The 12,885-nt window shown below is 34.4% G+C and overlaps 1 protein-coding gene across 1 annotated transcript in view; it reads right to left on the bottom strand.

Annotated features, from left to right (window-relative positions):
* The window catches only part of EML5 (EMAP like 5), a 240,776-nt gene that overhangs the window by 204,631 nt on the left and 23,260 nt on the right, over window positions 1–12,885 (bottom strand). Inside the window, 3 exon segments of the mRNA XM_043989871.1 lie at window positions 1,068–1,253; window positions 3,417–3,485; window positions 5,498–5,596. Coding sequence (XP_043845806.1) covers window positions 1,068–1,253; window positions 3,417–3,485; window positions 5,498–5,596 — 354 coding nt within the window.

Genomic DNA, 12,885 nt, shown 5'->3' with positions numbered 1-12,885 from the left:
TTAAACACCCAAAGATTTTTTAGAAGACCACTTAACCACTTTGACTGCCAATCTCAAAGAAAAATATATCCCAAAGACTTCATGTGGAGATCTGAAAATGTTAGCAATATGGAGTGCAAATACAATAAACACATTATTGAGCTGAAATAATCCAGCTACAGCTACCTGTATATTACTTGGTAAAGTTTCGCCAAAAGTAAAAATAACCTAGTCATGATGTGAGATTATAGCTCAGGGTCTTAATGAAATATAAGCAAAAAATAAAAGTACAAATTATTTGATTTAAAGATGAATACAGAAATTATTACTAACAGAATTTTGACATTTTCTTGAGTTGATGTCCACTTTGATCAGATGCATTAATGAACAAAACGTCAGTAAGAGAAAAGAGTGAAAATTATGAAGGCAGATATTTTTTTAATTGGAGGAATAATGAACTTTTTTCAATCTGCAAGGCTAAATTAATACTAACCTAAGATGCTTTCTAACTTCACTTGAAACATATAAGCACTCTGAGAACATACAAGACTCTGAGAACAAGACTACTATTCTCTTCCTTTCTCCTAGCCAAAGGGAAAGTACAGTACACAAAGTTTAGAATACTTTAAAGCAGTGTATATTTAAATGATGTAAAGGTAAAATACAAATATATAAAATCAGTGTAGAAGAGGTCTGACTACCTCCAGTACACAACAGTATGTAAAGACATGCTAAAAGAAATGTCTGTTTGAACATTATGGTATTATAATATACTAGAAAAAGCTTATTCAACAAAGTATATATTCAAGGGCAGCAAGGAAGGGCATGTCCAAACTTGTGATTTCATCAGTACAGGGAACTCCCAGTGGAGAAAATTTCTCATCAGTGTAGATCAATAATTTTTCTGAAACATAGATTTTAGAATTTTGCAGGGAGCACTAAGAGGTAAAGTAAATTGTCACAGTTATACACATTGTATGTGTCATAGGCAGGAACTGAATTAAGTCTTCCTGACTCCAAAGCTGCCCATTCTGTTCACTATATCAGTATGCCTCTCAAACTGTAGGTTATAGTAAAAATATACTTACCGTATGTGCTCCCTGGATTGTACGTATAAGATTGACTCCTTTCCATACATATACATCACCACTGAGTGCACCGGAATATGTTAATTCATCTCTTGCACAGGCAAGGCACAATATTGTCTGAAGATCACCTGCCTTACCAAAGACACCTCGCTTTGGAGTCAAAGAGTTTCCACACAAACTCCAGAACTATAAAGACACATAAATACAAATTAGAAAATAATTTTTAGAAATTATAGTTATATATAAATTAAATGTGGTTTATGAAGTATATATAAATGATAGGAGATTTGTTTAGAGTAGAAGACACAAGACTAAAATTCTCTAATGCTTGTGCAATATTGGATTAACAGTTAATGTCAAGGGGTCGCTAGGTGGCACAGTGGATAAAACACTGGCCTTGGATTCAGGAGGACCTGAGTTCAAATCCAGCCTCAGACACTTGACACTTACTAGCTATGTGACCCTGGGCAAGTCACTTAACCCTCATTGCCCTGCCCAAAAAAACAAAACAAAACAAAACAAAAACAGTTAATGTCAGAGTCTTTATTTTGTACTTACTAAAGTTGTTTGGATCTCACTTTTCCTCATCTGTAAAACTAAGGCATTAGACTTCATGATTATTTTAACATTCCAACATTTTATAGGGATAGGGACAAAACCTATGATTTCAATGGTACAGGAAACTCCCAGGCAAGGAGTTCTAGCAGGTGGATCCTATGTCTGAAATTTATAGTCCTAGAAATTTGGCTAAAGCACAAGAAGTTGAGACTTGCCCAAAGTCACAGAACCAGTATGTGTCAGAAGTGGAATTTAAATCCAGTACTTCCTGTCTCCAAGGCCAAATCTTTATCCACTATTCCATGCTACCCCTGCTTTTTATGATTTGATGATATTTATAAAAATCCTAAATTATAAATTTCTTATTTTGTATATATTATATACTTAGTATAAAACTTATACTTAACTTTCTAATATAAAACATTACCAAATAAAGGTATAGGTTGGCTATCTACATGAGGAACCAAAAGCAAAAAAAAAGAACATTGGACAGAACATATGATCGTTTCATCTAATATAGAATTCTGTCTTAGTGACAAGAAAGTTCTATCCTTAATCCAGTTTTCTGGCTGAGTAGAGCCATTATCCCCAATTATAGTCTTCCTCTAAATTTTAAAATTCCCTTCTCTTGAAATCTTTAAAAACTTGTTAGAAATAATCTGTATAGTCTCCTTTGGAAGCCACCAAGGAAATTATTTGTAACCCTGATTTTTTCAAAAGGAATGCAAGTTTAATAAATATTAGTATATAGTGTACATAGAGGAAAACAGGAAAGAAGGAGAAAGGTTTGGAAGGACAGATATAATTTTCAAATTTTAATTCTTACAGAAACTGTTAACACAAAATAACCATATTCAAATTATGGATAAAATAAATTATTCAGTGGGCTTGTACAACATCTCAGTAAGAACTGGAAACTTTAATAAGCTTTCCTGGTACTTTATACAAGTAATCCTTTTTCTCCTTCAAATTATATCTTCCAGAATTCTTATCTATTCAAATAACAAATGATTACTTCATTGAATTAAGATTTTATATGGTTCCTAATTATCAAAACTTGTATTAATCACCTTCTTCTAAGTCTCCTTTATGGAACTGAATTTTTCTGATATTGGTCACTAAAGAAAACTACTATGTTTCATAGTCATACCTGGAAAAAGAGGATACAAACCTACCCCTAGTACAAATAAAATTTTCTCTTTAATGGCACAAAAAAAATTATAAACTTGGAATTGAGCTTTTGGCCCTATGTGAAATACACAGAATAGTAATAACATGAATGATACTCATGAAAACACATTGAGACTTAGAGAAGATGAATGAGTGATCCAAGGTCAAATGACTAATCAAGGCTTATGGGATTTGAAGCCAGGACACCACTCAAAACGTAGGGTTCTTTTTTATTATAACTAAATACAGCAGAGGTCATTGTTGAAGGGGAACCACAAAGGAATCTGATATGGGAAAGATAAGACTAGATACTGGACTAGAACCCTTCAAATGGGCTTCTGAAGCTCATTGGAAATTAAGTTACATGGCACCTTTACCATTCAGCTGGAGAAAAAGTTACCTCTAATTTTAACCTTAAGTTTCTCATAAATACTGGAACAACCATTGACAAGGGCTTTAAAATATGAAATGCAAATATAAAATTCAAAAAATCAAAGTTAAGACTTTCATATTTCAAATGGCTATCAAAAGTTAAGCAGTAGTATGAAATTCAACTTTGGAGAAAAAAACAAAATAACAAAGAAGTGGCTGAATGGGGGAGGGGGGGAAGACACCGAGTACCTTAATATGTTTTACACCACAACTGACAAGTTTATTTGGTTGATACAAGTCCCAAGAAATATCAAATATCTGTAAATAAACAAGAATTGCAGTTAAAATCATCTTTTAATAACACTTTCAGCCTCATATTAAATGTAATCGAAAGCCAAAACCCCATCTGTCTTAATATAATGCTACCCATTAAAAACATGATTCCACCTTCAAAATTTGGAGTTGCTGTGATATGTACAAAAGACCTATTATAATAGACCTCTAATTCTACTGACACAGAAGAGAAAATTCCCTTTACCAAAGGAGGTTGGCATCTTATCTGCAACTTCTTAGTATGTAGGACATTCAGAGGTTAACTGTCTTACTCACAGTCCCACAGTCAGTATCTATCAGAAGGACTTGAACCCATGTCTTCTTGGCTTTGAGGTCAGCTCTTTGTCCACAACATTTCTCTACCTTTCCTCTTTTACACATTATTTACTAAAATTTTATGAAAGGATAAAAGGAAATAAATTTTCTCACAATGTATATGTCTTATCTCTTCCTAAAAACCCATAGATACCTAAATAATGTATCCATTAAAGTGAAATATTTTAAATAAAACAAGTACCGCATAAAACATACATAGTGCTAGAGAGAAATAGCTTTCTTGGAAAATAAATTTTATAAGTATTCCCTTTTGCTGCTCTAAAAAGTATTTTAACATGTTTATTTGCCACATGACACCTTTACACATAATCTGAAAATGTTACTAACCAATACTAAAAGTCCAAAATACATTCTTAAATAACAGTGAACTAAAATTCATTTTAGAAGCAATTTACAAATCATTGCCTATATTATAAAAATTAAAAATCAATCAAAAGTATTTGAACTATCAACTGAAAGCTTAATATGGTAACTGTCAAAATCAATGTTATACCAGTTGTTTTGTTTATTTTTTCATTATTACAAGGGAGGGTTACAAGGGAGTGTTTTCACAAATGACTGTGCTATTTTAAAAAATATATATCATTAAAACTTATTGTTTTAAATATTAGTGAAGATATATAAACTCTGTGTGGGCTAATTCAAAGGCCTATAGTCTCAAATGCTTCCAACCAGAAAGATCAGACTAAGCAGGTATTTAACAAAATGCATAATTATGGTTTAAATTTTTTTTATCTGGACCTGTGATTTCACTGGTATAGGGAGCTCCAAGTGAGGAACTTCTCTACCTTCCTTCCAACTATATAGTCTATAGGAGCAGACTGGGGCTGGGGGTGGGGGGCCACTTAGAAGTGACTTCCCCAAGATCACAGTGTCAGTTATATATCTGTGATGGACCTTGAATTTAAGTATTCCTGACTCTGAGGCCAGTTCTTTATCTACTGCAGTACAGTGCCTCAAGTGATTATGCAATACTCAAATATATATCAGAGAGCATTTTTTAAAATACTAATAAAACCTCTGCATAAAGTTTTCAAGGTTCAACAAATGATCCGGTAAAACCATTAACAGGAAAAAAATATAAGAGCACAAAATTCTAGTACAATAAGAAAATTAAACATATTTTCAGCTTTATTATTATAGTTTTCAACCCACATTTAGTTATGAAGAAAAAGTTTCATAATGTTTAACAAAGACAGAACCTTTTAAATGGTTTATGTGGTTAGTCTCATACCACTTAAGACTCTAAGGATATCCAATAAATTATTTGACAAAGTCTCGGAGAAAAAATATTGAGGTGGATATGTAAAAGAATTCTAATATGTGTTTAAAATTTTCATGAGCAATATGCTTTTCACCTAAAACATATCCATTTTGAGGTGTACTAAATTTATTCCATTAATCTCTCTGACATCAATGACCAAAGACACATTTTTATTCTACTGACGATCAATATAAGTTTTTCCCCCAATGATCTTATACTTACCTAAGCCTCAATCTGAGAAATGCATCTGTTCCCAAACTGGTTTGCTTGTTTTTTTCCATTTATTCTAAAACTGGAGTTCTAATTAAAGAGTTCATATTCATGACTATAATGCAACAAAGAATAAAACTCAAAGTCTCCCCTCCCCAAATGAGGAATTCCAATGGACAATACTTACTCTGTCTGTATGTCCAGGAGCCATAGATAACATTTTTCCTTTTCTCCAATCCCAAACACATATTGCATTTTTTGAATCCAGTCCAACAGATACCAAGCGCTGACCATTTTCAGTGAGTTAAAGAGAAAAATTAATAAATCAAGTAATAGAAATGACAAACATTTTATATGTAATTTGGGGGGGCCTGATTGACTGGATGGACATTATAATAACAACTACTGGTAATATTTATATGGTACTTATTATGTGCCAGACGCCATGCTTTACAATTATCTTATTTAATCCTTACAGCCACCCTGGAAGATAGGCATTATTATTATCCCTATTTTTCAGATATGGAAACTAAAGTAAACAGAGGTTAAGTGACTTGCTTAAGGTCACACAGTTCCTAAGTATCTGAGACCACATTTGATTCAGGTCTTCCTCTCTATAGGCTCATGTGCTCTTATTCACCGTGCCACCTAGCCTCCTCAACTACATTTTTCAAACAAACTGTAAAATAAGTTCATAGATATTTTAGAAAATTGTCTTTATTTTATATCATTAAATGATATAATTTGGGAAAAATGAATTAGTACATAGAGTAGTTTTTTAAATTACTAATGATAGAAATACTAACACAATAATGAAAATATACATTTGGGAAAAGTTTCAATATTGCCAACTTTCAATCATCAATGTATTCATAAAACAACAAAAAAATAATCCTAAGTGGAGATTTTTTTTTGAGAGGCAATAGGGGTTAAGTGAGGGGCAGCTAGGTGGCATGTGGATAAAGTGCTGGCCTTGGATTCAGGAGGACCTGAGTTCAAATCTGGCCTCAGACACTTGACACTAGCTGTGTGACCCTGGAAAAGTCACTTAACCCTCATTGCCCTGCCCCCTCCCCCCCCCAATAGGGGTTGGGTGAGCTGCCATGGGCCACACAGCCAGTAGATATCTGAGACCATATCTGAACTCAGATCTTCCTAATTCCAGGGCCAGCTGATATATCCCCTGTGCCCTCTGCCTGTGCCACTTAGGTGCCCCATAAATGGATTTAAAAATTTTCTTTTTAGCCATTTCTTTCAACCTTCTTTTCTACCAAACCTAAGAGAAAGAAGACAAGTCATTACATTTAAGATCTACAACTCTTTTATACTCTTTCAGTCTAGTAAATGAAGAATAAATTGGAAAAAAACAAACTGCTTCTTTCTCACTTACAATTGCTGTGAATTTCCATTCCAAATCCTCCCTATCTCCCTAAACCACTCCCCAAAATATACTGTTTCCCCTGATAGAATGAGTTCATGATGGCAGGGACTTTTGTATGTCCAGCATGCCTCATATAACATTTTTCATTCATTCATTTTCCACAGAAGAAACAGAAGCAAAAGAGAATTCAAAACCCCCCAAGTTTATTATAATAAAATTTAAAATTTAACTTAAGTTTTCTGTTGTATTTCATACAATACATATTTCTAAAATGTCACCCTTAAAGTCTATAGGCTAGACCAATTGTTACAAAAGGTTTTCCTAATCAACCCTTATTATGAAAATATTATAGAATTTCACTCATTCATTATCCATTTATTGAAATTCAGTAACTAAATTATTTCTTTTTCAAATGTAGATATCAAATCCTGATAACTCAAAATAGATTTCTTTGGCCAAAATATTCAGTTTAGGCGTCTACAAAGCCTAAATTAATTATAAACTCTTCACCTTCTCAAATGGAAAACTGACTTTTTTGGGTATAAGTAAGGTCAGCCTGATCCTATTGTTGTCTAAAACTAGAGTTAGACACCATGTTCTGTTAAAATTGTATAGCCTTGTCTCCTCTTCTGAGCCAGGTTTCCTGGATACCAAGTTGGGCACATACTACTAAATACTAGTCTGCCCCTACCTCCTACTACAGATGGGGATGAGGCTATTTACCTCTCACTATAGTAGGTACATATCTCCTGCCTCAAAAGTGAATGAGTTTAGGGGGCAGCTAGGTGGTTCAGTGAATAGAGTATGGGCCCTGGAGTCAGGAGGACCTGAGTTCAAATCTGCCCTCAGATACTTGACACTTACTAGCTCTGTAACCTTGGGCAAGTCACTTAAGCCCAACTGCCTCACCAAAAAAAAAAATTTTTTTTTAATTCAAATTAAAAGCGAATTAGTTTAATGTATTACCCTGCACACAACTCCATCCTAGTCCTGTCTTCTGCTTTCAGACTAGGCTACATTATGTTTTGGCTGCTACCTACCCCTAGCTTATCTTTACTCTGCTCTTCTGCAGGATTCTGGTAGGTAGTCTTTTTGTACACACCTAGAATGAATGGAGATTATAGGTGATTCTCAGTTTTCTTTATCATTGTTTGTTCTGCTGCATTTCTAGGGTATCACTGAGGTGTTAATGTGGGAACTGGACTCCATTAGGTCCTAACATGCCATCATCTTCCCACAGTCTTTCAATTTCATTCAAAAAAAGCTTTAAAAAAATACAACTAAATTTTCAGCTTCATACTATGGGACCAAGAGCAAATTCGGAATCTAAAAGAAAGGTTGGGCTAAATGACCTCAAGTTATTTGAATTCTAACCCTGACTCACTCTGACTTGCTGACCCTGGAGGAGTCAAAAAGTAAACTTCTCTATGCTTCAGTTTCATTGCTACTCTCATTTTACATGAAATTACCTTCTCCCAGCAAATATAGACCCTTACAACTTAGAATCATAGGCTCATATGGAAAGAACCTTAGAGAGCATATACCCCAATCCTCTCATTTTACTCATAAGGGGGAGCAGCTAGGTGACGCAGTGAATAAAGCACCGGCCCTGGATTCAGGAGGACCTGTGTTCAAATCCAGCCTCAGACACTTGACACTTACTAGCTGTGTGACCCTGGGCAAGTCACTTAACCCTCATTGCCCCACATAAAAACAAAAACAAAAACCAAATCATTTTACTCATAAAGAAACTAAGATACAGAGATAAGATGTTTAGCCAAAACATTCCTAAATGGAATGTGCTCTGAGAATACATATGAGTTCTCATCCATGTCTCCATCAAACAGATCTGGAAATGGACCAGTACAAATTTTGATAATAAAATCCAGGAAAAGTCACAATGAATCCTTTTTCCTGCCCATGTTGGCATAAGGAAAAAGACAAAAAGGTCTGTGGATGCTGAGGACTGGGCCAAGACAGCAGCACACCATTCTAGTGTCCAAGGAGAGGCTATGCACCAGGGCTAAAGGAAATGCCAGGCCTCTTTTGAGTTGGTAAAAAAATATATAAATCTAGGAGTGCCCATAATTTGGGCGTGTGGACAAAAAAGTTATGGTATATAAATGGGATAGAATACTACTGTTTTTTAAGAAATGACAAAGGGGAGGAGGCGGCTGGGTGGCACAGTGGCTAAAGCACCAGCCCTGGATTCAGGAGGACCTGAGTTCAAATCCAGCCTCAGACACTTGACATTTACTAGCTGTGTGACCCTGGGCAAGTCACTTAACCCCACTGCCCCACAAAAAAGAAAGAAAGAAAGAAAGAAAGAAAGAAAGAAAGAAAGAAAGAAAGAAAGAAAGAAAGAAAGAAAGAAAGAAAGAAAGAAAGAAAGAAAGAAAGAAAGAAAGAAAGAAAGAAATGACAAAGGGGATGACTTCAGAAAAATTTGGGAAATTTCATATGATCTTATGCCCAGTGACGTGAAGAGAACAATTTTAATCAATAACAACAATATGGTGAAGGCAAACAACTTTGAAAGAATTAGGAACTCTGATTAATGTAATGAACAACCACACCACAACCCCAGAGGACTAATGATGAAACATTCTATCTACCTCCAACAGAGCAATAGATTCAAAATGAGACACATAATTTTTTTTGGAAATGGTCAATTTGGAAATTTGTTTTGACGTATTATGTGTGTTTCTAATGTATTTTTTTTATTTCTTGATGGTGAAAGATTTTTGCTGATTAAAAAAATGTATATGTGTGTGTGTTAAACAAAATTCAGACCGCTAGTAAGATGCATAGTCTTTATTTGAATTTTTGTTTTCCAACTTATTAAGGGATAGAGTAGAATGATTCACTGTTCCCCTTTGGGTACAGTCACATTTATACCATATGCTTATTGGGGTTTAAAGAAATTTGACCTCTATAAGATTACAAAATTGCTAGTTGCAAGGGACCTTAGTGATTAAGTAGTCCAGAGGTTCTTGACCTTTTTTGTGTCTTCGAGACCCCTTTAAGATTCTGATAAAGCCTATGGATCACATTTCAGAATAATTTTAAATGGATAAAATAAATAGGACTAGAAAGTAAGTCAATAATATTGAAATACAACTATCCAAATAATGAAAACACAATTTCATAGATCCCAAATTGAGAACTCTGATCTTGTCTAAACTCCTAAAATTGCAGAGGAGGAAACTGAAGTCCAGGGAAGGGAAGTAACTTGCTAAAAGTTACACAACTAGTAAAGGATAGAAATAAGATTTGAATCCAAGTCTTCTCACCCCCAAAGCATTGCTCTTTCAGCAGTCAGGTATCTTCTTACCACCTACGGCACACCAATAGTTTCTTTAGAAGCAATAAAAAACTGAATCTCATTAAGTTACACTAAAGTCTTAAAGTTTATGAAATAAAACTTTGTTGGAAGGTATGGGTGTTGGGAAGTAAGGATCACCCAGCTTTCACAGAATATGCATTATGACCCTCATTCTGAGGGTGGACCTTGTATAAACACGATTCCAGCATGTACTAGAGTAGAAAGGTGCTATGTGGTTGAATTCAGATGAAGGGAAAGCTAGAAACAAGTACCACGAGAAGCCTATATAGTCACAGCATTCATGGCACCTAAATGAGAACACCTGGGCCATACTAGCATCAGTACTGGTATCTTCTATTTGTATAACACTGCATATTTTCCATAATGATTTCAGAAATTCCTAAGATAGATACAGTTATCCTCCTATGAAGAAGAGGAAAACAAAAACCATAGAGGGAAATAGATTTACCTAAGTCCATTTAGAGTCAAGGTAAAACTGAGGAAAGCATTCATTACTTTGGTGGGTACACAACTAGGGTTAAGAGCAGCAAGGACGTGTAAACCTCAGCCTCCATACTGGCTCTATACCGAGTTAAGGTTCACAGGACTAGAGCTAGAAATGAACAAAGAGATAGCCTAATCCAACCTCCTCAAAGAAAATGTAACAATTGTTTCTAGTCCCCTCCATATAAGATGTTCAAGACTGCAAAAAATAGAAACTAAATTGATGGCCATCTATTAAAAATGTCTTAATTGTGATGTTTTAATGTAATGGAGTAACATGTATTAAGAAATGATGAATAAAAGGAATTTGGAGAAACTTGGGAATATTTGTATGAACTTGAGTGGAATAAACAGAAAAATACTCTGACTACACATAATGAGAAGGCAGGACTCAATGGAAAAGACTATGATGTTGGCAAAGGGAAAAGGGCATGACAGAGGATGAGATGGATAGATAATATCATAGAAACAATGAATATGAACATGAACATGGACAGACTTTGAGAGATAGTGTACCATAAAAGGGCTTGGGGTCTTATGGTCCACTGGGGTCACAAAGAGTGGGACATGACCGAACTCAACAACAACACATGATTGCAATATTGTAAATGAAAAGACTACTAAAAGAAAGTCAAACACTTAGTATTTGAAAATCAATAATGGTCCTAACACAACTGGAATACACATCTCTTCTCATCAAGAATCAAGGGACTACAAGAAAAGATTGTTGTACAAGCTTTCAGATAGGACATACCATTTGTCATTTTCGCTTAATTCTTTTTCTTTGTTATAAATAAGTATTAAATTAAGGGTAATCTAGAAATGATTGGAAATGATGTTGTCATAAAAATTAAAGGCATCAATAAAACTTATTTTTAAAAATTTTATATAATTTACATAATCTATGTTATATATAATACGGTTTATAATTTATATAAAAATTTATATAAGGTATAATGTATTAAGTTACTATACTCCTGTGATGCATCTAAACAGTAAGATAACATCTTCACTTTAAAATGGAAACTGAGGAGGGACAGGGTGAAAGGAGAGAGAATAAAATAAACAGGGAAGGGGAATAGGATGGAGGTAAATAGATTTAGCAATAGTAAGTCTAAAAAAATTTTGAAGCAAGTTTTTCTGATAAAAGCCTCATTTCTCAAATATATAGAGAATTGAGTCAAATTTATAAAAATAAAAGTCATTCCTCAATTGATAAATGATCAAAAAGTATGAAGTTTTCAGATGAAATAATCAAAACTACCTATAGCCATATGAAAAAAATGCCCTAACTCACTATTGATTTAAGAGATGGGAATCAGATCAGCTAATAAAACAGAAGAGGAAATGACAAATATTGGGGGGATGTGGGAAAAATGAGATACTAATGCACTGTTAGAGTTGTAAACCGATTCAAACATTCTGTAGAAAAATTTGGTACTATACCCAAAGGGCTATAAAACCATGCATACTCTTTGACCTAGCAATACCACTACTAGGTCTGTATCCAAAAAGAGATTTAAAAAAAGTAAAAGCACCTATAGGTATAAAAATATTCATAGCAGCTCTTATTTGTGGCAAAGAATTGGACATTGAAGAGATGCCCATCAATTAGGAAATGGCTGAACAAACTGTGGTATGTGATTATAATAGATATAAGAAATGATGAGCAGGATCTCGGAAAAACCTGGAAAGACTTACATAAGTGAAATGTAATGTGTACAAAGTAACAACAATACTGTAAGATGATCGGCTCTGAAAAACTTAGCTTCTCAGCAATACAATGATCCAAGACAAGTTTAAAGGACTTATAATAAAAAAAAAAAGTTATCCATCCCAAGACAAAGAACTGATAGAGTCTGAATACAGATAAAAGCATAATTTTAATAAATAAATAGATGAAACCAAGAAAGCTTTTTTAAGAAATAAGGATCCTTGTTAGTATAGTGGTCAGTATCCCCACCTGTCGTGGCTGAGGTTCGATTCCCCAACGGGGAGTATTTGGACTAAACTTTGGGGGCAGCTAGGTGGCGCAGTGGATAAAGTACAGGTCCTGGATTCAGGAGGACCTGAGTTCAAATCCAGCTTCAGACACTTGACACTTGCTAGCTGTGTGACCCTGGGCAAGTCACTTAATCCTCATTGCCCCGCCAAAACAAAAACAACAACAACAAAGAAGGAAACCAAGTTGCTACTATACTACAACCTCTGACTCTAAAAAGCACTTACTAGGAATCTAACCTAGTACACAATTCGGTTAAAATTAAAACTCTTTTTAAAAACACTTTTCTAGGAAACATACTGGGTCTCCAAAAGCAAAAAAACAGAGAGACTCCTTATAATAAAATAATTATGCTTTTAAATC

The sequence above is a fragment of the Dromiciops gliroides genome, chromosome 2 (genome assembly GCF_019393635.1).
Source record: "Dromiciops gliroides isolate mDroGli1 chromosome 2, mDroGli1.pri, whole genome shotgun sequence".
Lineage (NCBI taxonomy): Eukaryota > Metazoa > Chordata > Mammalia > Microbiotheria > Microbiotheriidae > Dromiciops > Dromiciops gliroides.
The sequence above is the reverse complement of the archived record's forward strand: the minus strand, read 5'-3'. Positions and strand labels throughout refer to the sequence as shown.